The following is an 18,441-nucleotide window of genomic DNA, read 5'->3' on the forward strand; positions in this document are numbered from 1 at the left end:
GTATTTTAAAGTGAAAAAGCACTTTATATGTATATAATTCCTGTCATGTAAAACCAAATTTTAAAACTATAGACATATAAACACAAAGACACAAACACAAATGAGGGTATACATACATCCTTATACTCTTTATAAAATGCTCTTCCTATATAATTTCTAATCTTCTTTTAGGTCTTAACCTAATCACCCTTTTCTCAGAGAAACCTTACCTTACCCTTATTTCCTTTATTTAACTGTGGTCTTATAATATCACGTACTTTTCCTTCGTGGTGCCTGACATTGTTAATAGGTTTACATTTATTTGTGTTATCATTTTAATATATGTCTATTCACATAAGACTATAAATTCCATGAAAATAGAGACCTGGTTAATATTCTTCATCATTATATTCTTAGTTTTACATTATATCTAATACTCAGTAAATATTAAATAAACATATTCTGACTAAATTAGTAAAGTAACATATGTTTGAAAATATGGAAAAAATATAAAGAAGAATGATAAAGGGAAGGGAAGTATCTGAGGAAGGTGGGCTAGAAGTCTTTCACTTTTTACTCTGCACAGTTCTATACTTTTTAGAAACTATACAGAAATAAAATGGCTATAGAAGTCCCCTCTATAACCACAGTCTCTGTTCAGACTCACATCTATTACCTGAAATACTCAACAGTCTCCTAACAGCCCACTATCTCTGGACTGGTCTCTCCTCACTGCCATTCATTCACCCTGGGTAGAGCGCTGTGGCATCATCAGAGCTCACAGCAACCTCAAACTCCTGGGCTCAAGCAATCCTCTCACAGTGCTAGAATTACAAGTATGAGCCACTGCACTGCACCAGTGCAGTCCATTCTCAATACAACCCTAAACATCATCTTCCTAATATGGAAAGCTAATTATGTTACCCTCCACCTAAAAACCCAGGGATGCCTCATTGTATTTAGTAACATCTTAGGCCCTTCTCCTGGCCTCATCTATACTTCTGGCTATATATCTAGCCTTATTCTTATTCCCCAGATATACGAGACACGCTAAACTTTTCATTTTTCTTAAAATGTCATGCTATTTCATAATTGTGTCTTTAAACATGCTGTTCCCTCTGCTTAGAATGCTTTTCACACGCTTTGTACATGACAAACCGGTATCACACTTCAAGATTCAGCTTCCTCTGTAGGGATTTCCTTTATTTATCTCTGTCATTCAAAAAAATGCATTGAGCACCTACCAAAATGACATGAACATTCAACATAAGGAACTCATATTCTCATTTATATCCTTTTAATACTTTGTTGATTCTGCTATGATTACATTTATCCATTATAGCATAGTCATTCTTTTACATGTCTCTCCTTCCAGCTGGATCAAATCTTTGAAGACATATCTCCTGTCTAATTATTCTTTATAATATCTAGGATGCTGATTTTTTTTTCCCCAAACAAATCAGTTTTTCTCTATCTTATGACTAGAGCAAAATAATAACAAATAACAAGAACTTAAATCTTTAGCATTAGTATCCAAAATAAGAATCTATACACTTACCTCAAAGGTCCAAAGTTCAGTATTACAAATGCCAATACTATCATCACACAGACAGCTCTTCGCTTTGAACTAGGGACTTTAAGCCTCTGGTTCTAAAGGAAATGACCACATTAAATATAATTAAACTACACATCGATCTCATAAAAAGCAATACCTAAGGTAAGAATTTTTCTCTTCACCAGTTATATAAATACCTTTTCTTATTTAAAAGAAAAAAATCAAAGGTGATAAAATAATACTTTTCCAAAGACTAGAGCAAACAAAGCCTTCTAAGTTCCTTTTTCCAGCAGAAAGAGAAAAGGACCGAAGCCAGAGAGAAAAACCACAGCAGTCATTCTGCTGCAGGTGTCTCTTCACTCAAAAGAGAAGAATTCAAAGATTTTATATTTTTATGGATCCTCAAAGAATTCTGTAGTTTGTCTCCCTATCTCTTAAATCATAGTTTTCAGTAACACACTGGGGTATTCCCATATTTCGATCTCAGGGGCAAGACAGAAAGAATAGTGTAGAAGCCTTCCTTGGTAGATTTCTAAGTGGCTCAGGATAGCACTGCAGTGGGAAATTCCGGAAGCCACAGATTTCACGAACAAAACTGACAAGATTACTATTCTAGGGTCCAGCCACAAAATGCAAAAAACATAATAGTGGGCAGGGAAACTGAGAAAAGATAAAAACATTACACACACACATACACATATTTTAAAGGGAAGAGCAAGCCCTTTGGGAGCTTAAATGTGATTCATTCCGTCAGAAAAGAGGGTGCTAAGGCAATAATTGAGGGAGGAGAAACCTAGGACAAGGAGACAACTTATATGTGGATTGGGAGATACCATTCAAAAGGTCGTCTTTCAAAAATGTTATATTTGTTACAAATGTTTAAGACTTACTGTACTCTCTTCTTCCTAGCACTATTGCTTTACGTAATTTAAAATTCAACAGTTTCTCAACTTACTTATCCAAAAAAAGAAAATACTTAAGTTTTTAGCCCATCTCATCCCCACTCTTTTCACTCACCTCTGATACAACTTCATCCAGCTGCCGCTTCAGTGACCCATTCTCTTTCTTCAGCTGCTCATTCTCTGAGAGGGCAGCCTTTAACCTTGCCTCTAGCCCCAGCATATACTCTTTCTTCTTTTTGCGGGATTGACAAGCAGACTCTCGGTTTTTTATCATACGTTGTTGTCTCCTTAGCACAGCAATCTAGGGAAAGTTATGATGAATTTGAACATGCTGATTTTAGAACCACATCAAAATAGATAAGAATATATTGATTTTTATAATTATTTTTAAACAATTTTTCAAACCATAAGTTATTACTGGTTGTTTCACGGTTAAGTTTTAAAAAAAATACTGTTCAACTAAACAAATTAAAATCGAATGATTAAATAAGGCTTTCTAAACCTAAATGTTACGTAATTTCTTCTGGTGTTTTCTAACTAAGGCTTATTTATTGCTCTTTCAATTCTCCCTTCAGAAACTCCTTCAGAAAGTACCTTTAAGTATGTACGTGTATATACATACATCTTTATATCTCTGGCCCTGATTGACTGTGCTCCAAAACCATCTACTTGTAGAGTCATTATCACTTCAAATTCAGTGTGAGCAAAATGAACTCATTATCTACCTCCATCTTTTAAAAATCTGTTCGTCTTCTATCAATTGTAAGTATCTCACAGGATACTTACAATTAGAAGTGATCACTTATAAGAAGTGCTCACAAACTATTATTTTTCTTTTATTCTCTATATTTACTCCCTCTTTCAATCCCTCACTAACTTACTATGTGTGAGTATATGCTAAGGACCAAGTCTCTTTTGAAGAGACTGAAAATATGTCTCAGTTACTCTCTTTTCTCTATTCCCTCTGTCACTCTCCTGACACAGACACACTTATTAATTCATCCCTAGATTATCTCAATAGACTCCTATTTCAATCATCTTCCATCTTATCTTGTCTATCATTTCTAAGATAACTTCTCCCAAGAAAACATTTTTATTACTCCATTGCAAAAACAAGCTAGTCATACATCCTTGCTACCCACATTTTCTTTGAAGTCCTTTCATAATGTGACCACCCTCTACCTAACATACTTTCTGCTTTAACTCTAACTATTCAAGCCACATCCACCAATCCTTTCTTTTTTTTTTTTGAGACAGAGTCTCACTATGTTGCCCTCAGTAGAGTGCTTTGACATCACAGCTCACAGCAACCTCAAACTCTTGGGCTTAACCAATTCTCTTGCCTACGTCTCCCAAGTACCTGGGACTACAGTCCACAACAAGACCTGGCTATCTTTTTGTTGCAGTTGTCATTGTTGTTTAGCAGGCCCGTGCCAGGTTTGAAACCACCTGCCTCGGCATATGTGGCCGGGGCCCTACTCACTCAGCTACAGGTGCTGAGCCCACGTCCACCAATCTTATCATTGAAGGCTACTCTAACTTGTTCCTTTAGTCATAATGTTTATTTCCATTCAAAATATCATCTCCTCCACTTCTAAGATCTCTCCCATCTACAATTATTCTAACCCCTCTGATTTGTATTTTCTTTGAGCATAATAAATCCTTATAATTTGGAAGATACACCGAAACATTCTAACACTCTCAATAATTTCGTGAATGTTACATCTCTTTCTCCACCTAGATTTTATACTTTGGAAGTCAAAACCATGTCTGATACTACTTTTTTGATTAATATAGTATCTACCTTAATAAAAACCTACCAAGCAAAATTATTTTTTGTTATGACTTATAATCTAAGTTATGGAGCCCACTGTAACTGCATTAGTCTAATTTCTTTGGGAAAAAAGAGAAAGGTAGAAAAATTAAATCCATAAAAAGTACCAAATAATAATATTAAATTAATTTGTATAAGTACACAGATGGATGAATTATTGACTTCTACATATTTTAAATAGACTTTTATAAATAAACATTCTACTATGGGGTATTCAGTAACTCTCACTGAAACCAGTACATAAATAACTTAATATTTCTTTCTTTCTTTTTTTTTTTTTTTTGAGACAGAGTTTCACTCTGCCACCCCTTGTTGAGTGCCATGAGATCATCATAGCTCACAGCAAACTAAAACTCAAGTGATCCTCTTGCCTCAGCCTCCCAAGTAGATGGGACTGCAGGCACTCACCACAATACCTGGCTATTTTTTTAAAGACAGGGTCTACTCTTGCTCAGGCTGGTCTTGAGCTACTAAGCTCCGGCAATCCACCCGTCTAGGCCTCCCAGAGTGTTCGGATTACAGGCATGAGCCACCACATCCGGCCTTAATATTGATTTCTTTAAAAGAGAAAAAAAAAATAGGATTTCTACCCTGATACTAAATTTCCTAGAAACAGAGGTATCCCAAAGCCAACCAAGTCATCTCTCACCGCCAAATATTGTTAACAACCTTCAAATGAGAACCCACAGGAAAAGAAATGTTACATGTGGTATCAAAAAGGCATTTTTTTCTCTTTTAACTGAAACTTGATAAGAATGCTGATCTTATGTAACCATCACCTATAAAAATTTCCCTCCAGAACAACTATCCCACCTTCAGTAATGCTTGCACACACACATACACACAGCAGTGACACAGCCAAAATGAATTGGCTATTTACCGATTTCAAAATATTCTCTGGACAACGCTACTTAATTCAGCCTACTTTTATTTTTAGCGATTGCCATTGTTACTGGGAATGCCAACATCCATAATTAATACTAGAGTGCTAAAATATACAGAACACTGAACAAGCACATAAAGGAGAAGGTTCCCAGATTGAAGAGTTTATACTAAAAGTTAGACAAAAGGCAACTTTACTTTAAAGGCCAATTAATCTCTGGAATTTAGAAAGGCTTACAGATGGCACACTATTTAACAAATTTCAAACAAGGATTAGACATTTCTATAAGCAATAAAAGCACCTGCATATTATACAGTATCAAAATCTCAAAGGCTGTCAGTCCACATGCCTCATAGTATACAAATGAAAACCACCTGCAGTCAAATACACATTTCTTCTCATAGAAAAAGATACAATTGTTCTGAAAATAAATACTCAACACTACCAACAATTACAGAAGGTAAAGACAGTAAAAACAAATGAAACCCACAGGAGTCACCAAATACAGCGTTCTAACTTTACGTCTTAGCAGGCTACCTTAAGCTATGGGAATATGTAATATGTAAATTATTCTGTACTTACTAGGCAAAAAGAATATGATTTTTAGACCATATATGCACTATTTGGAATTCAGTGTTTGAAAGAGAGGGTATCTACCTTTATAAGAAAAAAATGATTACACTGTGATTCTGTTCGGTAAATCGTTTTACATATACAATGGACCATAATCATCTTTCACATGCTTTGAGAATGGCAGCATGGTATCTCAATTATCTTTATGCTTCATAATATATTTTAATTAATCTCTAGTTGAAAACACTATTTTTCAACATTCTTTAAAATAAGCCACCTTATTTAAATTACTGTTAGAGAGCAGAAGGACTAGAATTTAGGTTAGTTGATTCCAAGCCTAGTGGTACTTATACCAAAGCTCCAAAGCTGTTTTAAACACCAAACAGAGAGGCTTGCATCACGGCATGGAACACTAACCTCAGTGAACTATGTGGTTACTTTAATTACATGCCTGTCTGAAAACAGAAAGTTCTGGAACTGCTTGCATCTAGAAGCTTAATCTCCTCTGTTGGCAATCTGAAAACATAAAATCAATATTCCGGCCCATTAATCAATTGACCCATCTCCCCTACAGGCATATCAGATGATTTAACACAGACTTACATGAATGAACAGCTGGCTAGGCCCTGCTTCTGATCATCCCGCCTCCAGACAACCCTCCCACCAAGCACTGTGCCTTGGAGAAAGAAAAAAGAACAAAAGAAAAAACTCCACAGCTGCAAAATATTCTCCCGTTAGTGGCAATGCACTATAAAATCTGGTGTTTCATTTATAAAACATTTATTTGACTGTAAGAAAGACTTCTGTGAAAAGAAAACTTTCACATTTGGAAGCTGGATCAATTTAAGACTCAAAGTTCCAAGTCTATTCACATTTTGCTTTTAATTTTAAAAGCTTTATCAATTGATTAATACTGTAAATTTTTATAATCTCTGTTTTAGAAACAAAATTGACTATTTAGGGCTAGATTCTGTGATGCTGCTAAGAAATGAGCTCCAATATCCTGAATAACTATAAATTAATCTGAAAATAGGTCATTTTTATGCTAAGAAATACATTCCGACATCTCATGTAAAGTTAAATCAGACAAGTATCAACAACGTACAGATGAATCACACGGTAACCACTGGCATGCTGCATTTCTCTCTACCAGTTCTAATTGTCATCTGGTGGAAACTTGCCCTCTACATTGATGGATGAACTAGAGGCTGTCACTGATTAACCTCTTTACCATGTTCACTATGTCAGACCAAAAAACCAACAAACAAAAAAAACCCTTTCAACTGGCTTAGCGCGGGTAGCTCAGCAGTCAGAGTGCCAGCCACATACACCAGAGCTGGCGGGTTCAAACCCAGCCCAGGCCTGCCAAAACAACAATGACAACTACAACCAAAAAATAGCTAGGCATTGTGGCGGGCACCTGTAGTCCCAGCTACTTGGGAGGCTGAGGAAAGAGAATCACTCAAGCCCACGAGTTCATGAGTTGGAGGTTGCTGTGAGCTATGATGTCTCAGCACACTACTGAGAGCGACAAAGTGAGACTCTTATCTCAAAAAAAAAACACCCTTTCAACTAAATAAATAAAATTTAAATTTATTCAAAATTGATTTAAAAGCCAAAGAAGTAAATTTCTTTATACATTTTCCTAAATTACATAATATATATTCTTACCTATCATAATGAAAATCTGCATAGATACATTCTTTTTTTTTAATTTATGTTTTTATTATTAAATCACAGTACATTAACGCAATCATGGGGCACCATACACTGGTTTTATAGACCATTTGACACATTTTCATCACACTGGTTAACATAGCCTTCCTGGCATTTTCTTATTTATTAAGACATTTATATTCTACATTTACTAAGTTTCACATGTACCCTTCTAAGATGGACTGTTGGTATGGTCCCACCAATTACCCTCCCTCTGCCCATCCTCCCTCTTTCCCCCTTCCTCATATTCTCAGGTTTTATATATATATTATATACCTATATAATTAGGTATAATTCTTTCATATGGGGCGGCGCCTGTGGCCCAAGGAGTAGGGCGCCGGTCCCATATGCCGGAGGTGGCGGGTTCAAACCCAACCCCGGCCAAAAACCACAAAAAAAAAAAAAAATTCTTTCATATGAAAGCTATAAATTAGTTTCATAGTAGGGCTGAGTACACTGGATACTTTTACTTCCATTCTTGAGATACTTTACTAAGAAGATTATGTTCCAGCTCCATCCATGTAAACATGATAGAGGTAAAGTCTCCATCTTTCTTTAAGGCTGCATTATATTCCATGGTGTACATATACCACAATTTATTAATCCATTTATGGATCGATGGGCACTTGGGCTTCTTCCATAACTTAGCAATTATGAATTGGGCTGCAATAAATATTCTGGTACAAATAGCTTTGTTATAATATGATTTTTGGTCTTCTGGGCATATACCTAGTAGAGGAATCGTAGGATCAAATAGCAGGTCTATTTTTTAGATCTCTAATTGTTCTCCAAACATCTTTCCAAAAGGAACGTATTAGTTTGCATTCCCACCAGCAGTGTAGAAGTGTTCCCCTTTCTCCACATCCATGCCAACATCTCTGGTCTTGGGATTTTGTGATATGGGCTAATCTTACTGGAGTTAGATGGTATCTCAAAGTAGTTTTGATTTGCATTTCTCTGATGATTAAAGATGATGAGCATTTTTTCATATGTCTGTAGGCCATGCGCCTGTCTTCTTCAGAGAAGTTTCTCTTCAAGTCCCTTGCCCAGCCTGCGATGGAATCACTTGTTCTTTTCTTGCTAATATGTTTGAGTTCTCTGTGGATTCTGGTTATTAAACCTTTGTCAGAGACATAACCTGCAAATATCTTCTCCCATTGTGAGGGCTGCCTGCTTGCTTTACTTACTGTGTTCTTGGCTGTGCAGAAGCTTTTTAGTTTGATCAGGTCCCAGTAGTGTATTTTTGAAGCTGCTTCAATTCCCTGGGGGTGTCCTCCTCATAAAATACTCGCCCAGGCCAATTTCTTCAAGAGTTTTCCCTGCACTTTCTTCTAGTATTTTTATAGTTTCATGTCTTAAGTTTAAATCTTTAATCCAGTGACAGCCTATCTTGGTTAATGGTGAAAGGTGTGGGTCCAGTTTCAGTCTTCTACAGGTTGCCAGCCAGTTCACTCAGCACCATTTGTTAAATAGGGAATCTTTTCGGAGGGCGCCGGCCCCATATACCGAGGGTGGCGGGTTCAAACCCGGCCCCGGCCAAACTGCAACCAAAAAATAGCTGGGCGTTGTGGCGGGCGCCTGTAGTCCCAGCTGCTCGGGAGGCTGAGGCAGGAGAATCGCGTAAGCCCAAGACCTGGAGGTTGCTGTGAGCCGTGTGACGCCACGGCACTCTACCAAGGGCGGTACAGTGAGACTCTGTCTCTACAAAAAAAAAAAAAATAGGGAATCTTTTCCCCACTGAATGTTTTTAATTGGCTTGTCAAAGATCAAATAACGGTAAGTAGCTAGGTTCATCTTTTGGTTCTCTATTCTATTCCAGACATCTACCTCTCTGTTTTTGTGCCAGTACCATGCTGTTTTGATCACTATCAATTTATAGTATAGTCTGAGGTCTGGTAGTGTGATTCCTCCTGCTTTGTTTTTATTTCTGAGTAATGTTTTGGCTATTTGAGTTTTTTTCTGATTCCATATAAAACAAAGTATTATTTTTTTGATATCTTTAAAGTATGACAGTGATGCTTTAATAGGGATTGCATTAAAATTGTATATTTCTTTGGGTAGTATCAACATTTTAACAATGTTGATTCTTCCCAGCCATGAGCATGGTATGTTTTTCCATTTGTTAACATTTTCAGCTATTTATTTTCTTAGAGTTTCATAGTTCTCTTTATAGAGATCTTTTGCGTCCTTTGTTAGATAAACTCCCAAATATTTCATCTTCTTTGGCACTACTGTGAACGAAATAGAGTCCCTGACTTTTTTCAGTTTGACTACTGTTGGTATGTAAAAAGGCTACAATTTATGAATGTTGATTTTGTAACCTGAGACGCTGCTGTATTCCTTGATCACTTCTATGAGTTTTGTAGTAGAATCCTTGGTGTTTTCCAGATATACAATCTAATCATCTGCGAAGAGTGAAAGTTTTGATCTCTTCTGACCCTATATGGATACCCTTAATCACCTTTTCTTCCCTAATTGCAAAGGCTAAAACTTCCATTACAATGTTAAAGAGCAGTGGAGACAATGGGCAACCTTACCTGGTTCCTGATCTAAGGGGAAATGATTTCAATTTAACTCCATTCAATACGGATATTGGCTGTGGGTTTGCTGTAGATGGCCTCTATCAGTTTAAGAAATGTCCCTTCTATACCAATTTTCTTAAGTGTTCTGATCATGAAGGGATGCTGGATATTATCAAAAGCTTTTTCTGCATCAATTGAGAGAATCATATGGTCTTTGTTTTTTAATTTGTTTATGTGCTGAATTATATTTATAGATTTACATATATTGAACCAGCCTTGAGACCCTGGGATAAAACCCATTTGGTCATGATGTATAATTTGTTTAATGTGTTGCTGGATTCTGTTTGTTAGGATCTTGTTGAATATTTTTGCATCAATATTCATTAGTGATATTGGTCTATAATTTTCTTTTCTTGTTGGGTCTTTTCCTGGTTTGGGGATCAAGGTATGTTTGCTTCATAGAATGTGTTGGGTAGTATTCCTTCTTTTTCTATATTTCAGAAAAGGTTGAGTAATATAGATATTAGTTCCTCTTTAAAGGTTTGGTAGAATTCTGACGTGAAGCCATCTGGTCCCAGGCTTTTCTTTTTAGGGAGATTTTGTATAGTTGATGCTATTTCAGAACTTGATATAGGCCTGTTCAACATTTCCACTTGATTCTACCTAAGCCTTGTAAGGTGGTGTGCTTCCAAGTATTGGTCAATTTCTAGATACATTCTTAAAAACATGTATAGCTAAATTATTGGCACATTTAATTTGTGGCAATCTTACTTTCCATATTCAAATAAATTAAAATTTTAATTTGATTTCCCATAAGAATCTTACATATACTTCCTTTTTTCTCATAAAACTGTTTAAAGCAGAAAAAGAGGAAACAGACTTATACTATCTCTCCCCTTCTCAACCTCATGATAATCAAAATTTCATTTTACTCTTCCTATTGAGTTTTGTCTGTCTGTTTGCACATGCGCATGCATGTGTGTGTGATATAATTAGTTCCCATTCACCAAAAATTAAATAAAGAAGATTCTTTACTCATAAACTGAACTATTTATTTGGCAGAGTCCAAGAAATAATTTTCATCCCATGAATTCTTTCCTTCTTTTTTTTTTTTTTTTAAATAAAGAATACCTTCTGGTCTGAATTTCCAGAACAAGAATACATGGTCCCTCATAGACTGTATGTCCATGTTGCCTTATCCAATCACATTTTATGAACGAAGAGAAAGAATCACCAATAGAAGGGCAAAAGCCGGAATATGCCCCAAAAGCTCATAGGAAAGCTACATTGTGGGCACTGCCTCTTGGGGAATGGAGGGACCCATGACCTATACATAGGGATTTTAAAAAGATTCTCAGAACAATTTCCTGTGACTTCAATTTATGACTCCTCTGCTTCAACATGTCCCTAGAAATACTGGAAGTAGCCATATAAAAGTAATGGTAATCTGTGCCATTAAATGACAACATTGGAAGTCAAATGTCCTTAATTATTATTTCAGTATTGCAATGAATTAACTGTAAGATCATAGAAAAATCATTTCTCCTCCCAGGGTCTATTTACACATTAGTGAAAAGGAGATAGACCAAAATAGTGTTCTTGAAACTATTGTAATCCATTATCAGAACATATGATTAATTTAGTGAATTGCTATGGCCTTTAAAAAACTGACAAAAGTGGTGGCACCTATAGCTCAGCGGCTAGAACACCAGCCACATACACAAGGGCTGGCAGGTTCGAACCCGGCCTGGGCCTACCGAACAATGACAACTATAACAACAACAACAAAAGAATAGCCGGGCCTTGTGATGGGCATCTGTAGTCCCAGTTACTTGGGAGGCTGAGGCAAGAGAATGGCTTAAGTCCAACAGTTTGAGGTTGCTGCGAGCTGTGACGCCCTCTACCAAGGGCGACATAATGAGACTCTGCCTCAAAAAAAAAAAAAAAAAAGAAAAAACTGACGAAGTTAGTTTAGGATAGAATAAAAGAAATGAGGTGCTTTATATGCAGTAAAAGGTAGTTTCATGAGACTATGTAAGTGAAAGAGAGCTGTAAAATACATTTCTTTCTGTGGATTATATACAGAAAACTTTAACGCTATCCCATTAGTCCTTTAAAGGTCTGTCCTATCTAAAACCAAAACAGTTCTAAGGCTGATGCTAAACATACACTTAATTACTATGTAGACAATAGTACTAGATCATAAAATATGGATCTGATTAACTTTGCTGTTTTGATACCACCAAATTATTTAAATATGGACAGTCTTTATAAAACTTTGTCCATCGTGACTTAACAGCTACCTTTTTTTTTTTTTTTTGAGACAGAGTCTCACTTTGTCACCCTCAGGAGAGTGCCATAGCATCACTGCTCACAGCAATCTCAAACTCTTGGGCTCAAGCGATTCTCTCGCCTCAGCCTCCCGAGTAGATATTTTTAGAGACGAGGTCTTGCTCTTGCTCAGGCTGGTCTCTCAACTCCTGAGCTCAAGCAACCCACCCACCTTGGCCTCCCAGAGTGCTAGGATTACAGACTTCAGTCTAATTTTACATGTCTTATCATGAATCAACGCACTCGGCAGCTACCTTAATTTTTAAAAATTAAATCTTAAGCCTATCTAATAAGCTAAGTGAATACATTTGTAAAGGAGAAAAAGAACAGCAAGTTTCAAGACTTAGGTAATTTGAAGTTTGAACTGCTTCAAGGCTGCCTTGAAAGGAAAGCCCCAACTGGTAGAGCGCAGAATATTGGCAACAGCACTGGACTGAGATAAGACCTAGGCCTGAATCCTGACTCAATTATTAGCAGGTCAAATAATTCAGGTGATGATCAAATGGGTAACAGAGATGAAGGTTCTCTGTACCATAATATACCATACAAATACAAATTTTAGTTAGGAAAAAAATTATATATGTATGTATCCTGCAGCTATGAATAAACAAGGAGACAAAAATCCTTAATTCCATCAAAAATGTACCTCATTGTTACTCTGATAAACTGTGCAACGAAAGCTATATGTGTATGTTTTGAGACAAAATCTCACTGTGTTGCCCAGACAAGAGTGCTGTGGCATCAGCCTAGCTACAGCAACCTCAAACTCATGGGTTCAAGCAATCCTCCTGCCTTAGCCTCCCATTAGCTAGAACTACAGGTGCCCACCACAATGCCCAGCTAAATTTTCTATTTTTAGTAGAGCCAGGGTCTCCCTCTTGTTCAGTCTGGTCTTGAACTCCTAAGTTCAAGGGATATTCCTGTGTTGGCTTCCCAGAGAGGCAGGATTACAGGAATGAGCCACCATGTCCAGCCTACTAAAAAGCATATTTCTCCCCCATTATAGCTCTTATGTTTAGATTATAAAACAAAGGACCAAAATATAAATAAATAAAAATTTGAATTAAAAAATTAAAATGAAAGAACTTTTTCCCAAAGGTCTGGACCAGAAATGTGAGTGTGTATTATACATGGGAGTGCAATATACATGGCAAAATATGGTATTTATTTTCATTTTAAAATTGAAGGAATCAATTGGGTAAGTGATTCTGCCAGGGCTGTGGTGGTAAGAGGGCTAATATTGATAAAGTGCTATGTGTTAATTATTTTTCTAAGTGCATAACTTGCAAAAAGTTATTTAAACTTTTTTTTAAATCTCTTAATAGATTTTAAACTTAAGAATCTAAAAAAAATTTTCAAAAAACACCAAACCATGAAATCTTGTTTAGTCACTACATAAACAGAAAAAAAGCCTAAAAACGAAAAATCTAATTCATGTTCCTCTGAGATCGCTCAGTCTGATCCTTACTCTGTATGATTCAGGGCCTTGATTCACCTCAAAGGAGTATTTTGGTCCTTTGTTTTATATTGTAAAAATATCAGCTAGATTGCTACCTTCCACCTAAAGTATACAAAGAGAAATATGTCACTCTTCGTTGGCCAAAAATGCTTTTGTTGCAAGTTTAACGTAAGTTCAGCAAAACCAATTACCATATTCCCAGGTATTATTTTACATGTAGATATTGCTTTCTACAGTTACACTTTTAATGCATAAACATAAATAAAAGAATTAAAAAACATTTATATAAATATGAAATTAGTACTACCCATGTATCATGTGCATCCTTATTTTTCCCTTAAAAATTTGGGCAAAAAAACTTGCACATTATACACAGCAAAATACAGTAATGCTTCCTTTACAAGGATTTTGCGAGAATCAAATAGAACTATTTGGAAATAAATGCCTTATAGTTTAACACAAATGTGAAGTTCTTATTTAAACTATATTAGAAAAGAGCTCAATTCTTCAAAAGAGTTAACATCAAAATGACAAAGGTTGTGGAATGTTTTCAGATTGAAGGAGGCTAAAGAGACGTGACAATTAAATGTAAATTTAATTTAAATATCTGACCTCACATCGGATTTTATACTGAAGGGGGGAAAAAAATCCAATGAAGACTATGAGGTCAACTACAAAAACTGTAATATAGACAGACAGCTGACTGAAATATTTTATCAATGTAAATTGGTGAAGTTGATATCTATATTGTAGTTATATTAGAGAACATCCCTTCTCTTATAAAATCCACACCGAGGCCTGGCACACTGGCTCACGCTTGTAATCCTAGCTCTGGGAGGTCAAGGCAGGTGGAGTGCTTGAGCTCAGGAGTTAAGGACTAACCTGATCAAGAGCAAGACCCCATCTGTATTAAAAATAAATAAACTACTGGGGTGTTGTGGTGGGAGGCTGAGGCAAGAGGATCACTTGAACCCAGGAGTTTGAGGTTGCTGCGAGCTATAATGCCACAGCACTCTATCCAGGGCGACAGAGTGAGATTCTGTCTCAAAAAGTAAAGAAGCAAAGAAAAGAAGAAAGGAAGACAGGAAGGAAGGGAGGGAGGGAAAAGTGAGGGAGAGAAGGAGGAGAGGAGGGAAGAAGGAGAGAGAGCAAAAGAAATATACAGAAAAGCAAGTTGCAGGATGACATGTATAGTATGCTAACACTTCTATAAAATAGGTCAATAGGTACAACTATATGTACCTATATTCAATGGAAAAATGTTCATAAAGGTACAACTATATGTACCTATATATTTAAGAACTTTTCAGGAAAAACGAACATAAAACTCCTAACAGTCACTTCTGAGAAAGGAAACTGATTGGCTCGAAAGCCTCTCACGCATGAAAGGACTGTCTCTGTACAATGAATCCCCAGGGAAAGGTTGGATGAAGGAAAACCAGAGAAAGGAGAGAGAAGTATTTAATTACTTATTAAGATATAAGTTAGCATCATTTAAAAGTAATTATTTATTAGCCTTCTCAAGATACCAACCTAAAAGATACAGAATAAAGAATGCTAAAGTTGCCACAACAAAAATCTATCCTACTGCAATACATCAGGAGGGGAAAAAATACCAAAAACCTGTTCACTTCCCTTTCCAAAGCTACTGTAGCCACAAATGAAATTTAACTGCCAAAATCTTTATTCAAGATAAATTTTTAGAAGTCCCAAACCTTCATTTAAAGAGAAACTGCAAATATTTTAACAAAGCATGTTTTTCTTTTATTTGCAGTCTCTGGTAGTAGCAAAGCCAAAATGCAGGCAGCACAGAAGCAATTTTTTACCCAAGTCTGGATAAGCTTTTCAAATCTGAAAATCCTTCCTATTGAATTTGTTCTGATGGATTTCTCTACTTTGCAGCCTAAGGAAATATCATGCTCCCAATTTCTTTACGGTTCAAAGTTTCTAAAAAGTAACCATTCATTACATTATGTATCTTCTTAGATCGAAATTAGCCACATAATTTGAGGAGATTTGGCTCACGTTTTGACCAGAGGACCTATTCTCAGGTGTTTACAGGTAAAACAAGCAACATAAATATCTATAGTAGTTTTGCTTCTTTTGTTCCCGAAATAACAAAGGCCCTCTCCATTTTTCTGAATTTCTTTGCACTGTTAATAGATTTTTCTTGAGAGATACATCTTCCAGGGGTCTCTGGTGAGTTTTACTCCTACACATCTTACTGAGTATCGTAAGAATGCAAAGCCCTAATCACTCTTTCCCTAGGCCTCTTCTCAGGGCTGAGTTTCCAGTGAGCAATCTTGAATAATGAGGTAAAACCTCTCTGTGGGCAGTGAGAAGGCTTGCTTCCTACTTGCTGTAAAAGTGGTAGATTCCCAAGTGCACATTTGTCTACTGCAAGGAGAGGAACACTATGTACAGAGCGTCCACCTGGATCCCATATCCCATCATCCCCATGCTAACCATCCTAACAAAACTGAAATATCTTAACAGTACATCATTTCTAGAGAAGAGAAATATGAAAGTTCCAGCTGGGCCTGATGGCTCATGGCTATAATCCTAGCACTCTGGGAGGCCAAGCAGGGTGGATCACCTGAGCTCAGGAGGTCAAGACCAGCCTGAGCAAGAGCAAGACCCCATCTCTACTAATAGAAAAAACTAGTGCAGCATTGTGCCTGTAGTCCCAGTAACTTGGGAGGCTGAGGCAAGAGTGTTGCTCAGTCCTGAGGGTTTGAGGCTGCTGTGAGCTACAATGCCACAGCACTCTACCCCAGGCGACAGAATGAAATTGTCTCTTCAAAAAAAAAAACAAAAAACAAAGAAATATAAAGTTCCAATTTCACAAAAACAGGAGAATCCCCTTTACACCATTTCTAAAATCTGCAAGCCAGGGGAAAGGGATTCTCACAACACCTAGTTTGTCATAATGGCTCTAGGACCCAGGGCAGGGATTCCCAAAGGGTAGTCCTTTGGGGATGGCAGAGATTAAGATCCCTACCTAAAAGATTAGAAAGAATGTGAAAGGTGACAAAGGGCTTAGAAATGTGCAGTAAGGGTAAGTGAGCTGGAACAGAGGAAGATTTGGAGCCTCTTAGCAGAATAGTCTGCAGCCCTGAATCAACCTCCCATTTCAGATATTCTAGTTCTGTATTAGTTCTGGATCATTTTCTTTCCATTGTTTCCAACTACCGATTTCCATTAAGAATCTTTGCTCCAATTTGGCCCCTATGGAAGATGAAGGATACAATTTCATCACTTTTTTCTCCTGATCATTTGTCTCAATAACGAAAACAATACAATTCCATAACCTTAAAACCTAGGAGGCAATTATTTCATGAACTTTATGAGATTATAACAGGCAGGTGGAAGTAGTGGACACGATGCAGATTTAAACAGACTGCTTGTTTTCAAGCCCTTGGATCGATGTTTGGCAACATTCAATAGCCCTTCAAAGAAAGTTAAGCATGCTCTCATATAACATCAACTTTGTATTTCCAAGATTGCCATTTATTAAGAAACTTGTGTGGAGAATTTCTACCCTAAAATGAGAGATCATGTTCATTTTTTCCATCAGGATCACAGCCAAAAACAAACCATATTTCTTGAAAACTTAGGTGAGGTTTCCAAGAGTTAAACAAAACAGATTTACCAGCAGCAAAAGGCAGGAAAAGTAAGATTATAATTTGAACCAGGCAAACTATTTCATAACAGAAAATGTGGCATTTAATGCAGTTTGCAGAATATGGTATGCTAAAAACGCTACTTATGGCAGTAGCAGGCCTCCAGAGAGTGAAACTAGCCAAACAAAAGAACTAAAAAAGGTAGGAAAAGAAGCCATGTCAGCATCACAAAGCCACAAAAGGCTGATATAATTTTTTTGCTGAATTACTACTTTCTCACACTTTTGATTTAAAAGCACAAAAAGTAAGTGATAAAAAATTTTCTTTTTAGCCATTTTGAATTAGGATTTTATACTAATTCAAATTTATCCTAATTTAACAGGACTTGAGTCTTAACAAACACATACACTACTGAGGTTAACTAAGTTACTAACCCAGAAGACCATATGAGCAGATCAAAGTTCTCCTCAGCAGCCCCTTCTGGAACAGATTTGCTTTGGGTTCCTGAGTGGCTTGGCCAGCTGATGGGGCAAATCCATATTGAAAAGGCTTGGCTCACTTCTTGATGTGCTAGCCAAGTAAAAATAAGCACGAAAACCTTGATGCAGGTGGACTAGAAAATTATTGTAATCATTTTTAGGTCTCTTTGCACTAAATACACAGTACTTGAATCTTTTTTATAATACTGTCAACTTTAAATTTAAGAATACTAGCCAATAAATACTGCTAAAAACAAAAGTTAATATTTCTTGGTTCCACATTTTCTCACCTCACACAATCCCAGTTGACTTTGTCAGCTAATTACTCAATGTATTTTCAGAGCCCTCTTAACAGTGTTAAAAGCAGGCTGGGCTCAGTGGCTCATGCCGGCTCACTCTGGAGGCCAAGACCAATGGATTGCTGGAGGTCAGGAATTCAAGACCAGCCTGAGCAAGAGCGAGACCCTGTCTCTAAAAACTAGCTGGCTAGCTGGCCGTTGTGGCCTGCACCTGTGGTCCCAGCTACTCAGGAGGCTGAGGCAAGAGGATCACTTGAACCCAAAAGTTGGCAGTTGATGTGAGCTA

General features: G+C 36.8%; 1 protein-coding gene across 2 annotated transcripts in view; it reads right to left on the reverse strand.

The window, feature by feature from the left end:
• ATF6 (activating transcription factor 6) overlaps nucleotides 1–18,441 on the reverse strand; it is a 181,118-nt gene that overhangs the window by 123,945 nt on the left and 38,732 nt on the right. For both annotated transcript variants that reach the window (XM_053608161.1, XM_053608162.1), the window contains exons 8-9: nucleotides 2,552–2,737; nucleotides 1,538–1,629 (exon numbers count right to left, since the gene is read on the reverse strand). In XM_053608161.1, coding sequence (XP_053464136.1) covers nucleotides 1,538–1,629; nucleotides 2,552–2,737 — 278 coding nt within the window. The remainder of the gene's footprint in view (nucleotides 1–1,537; nucleotides 1,630–2,551; nucleotides 2,738–18,441) is intronic.

This window comes from Nycticebus coucang, chromosome 10 (assembly GCF_027406575.1).
Source record: "Nycticebus coucang isolate mNycCou1 chromosome 10, mNycCou1.pri, whole genome shotgun sequence".
Taxonomy (NCBI): Eukaryota; Metazoa; Chordata; class Mammalia; order Primates; family Lorisidae; genus Nycticebus; species Nycticebus coucang.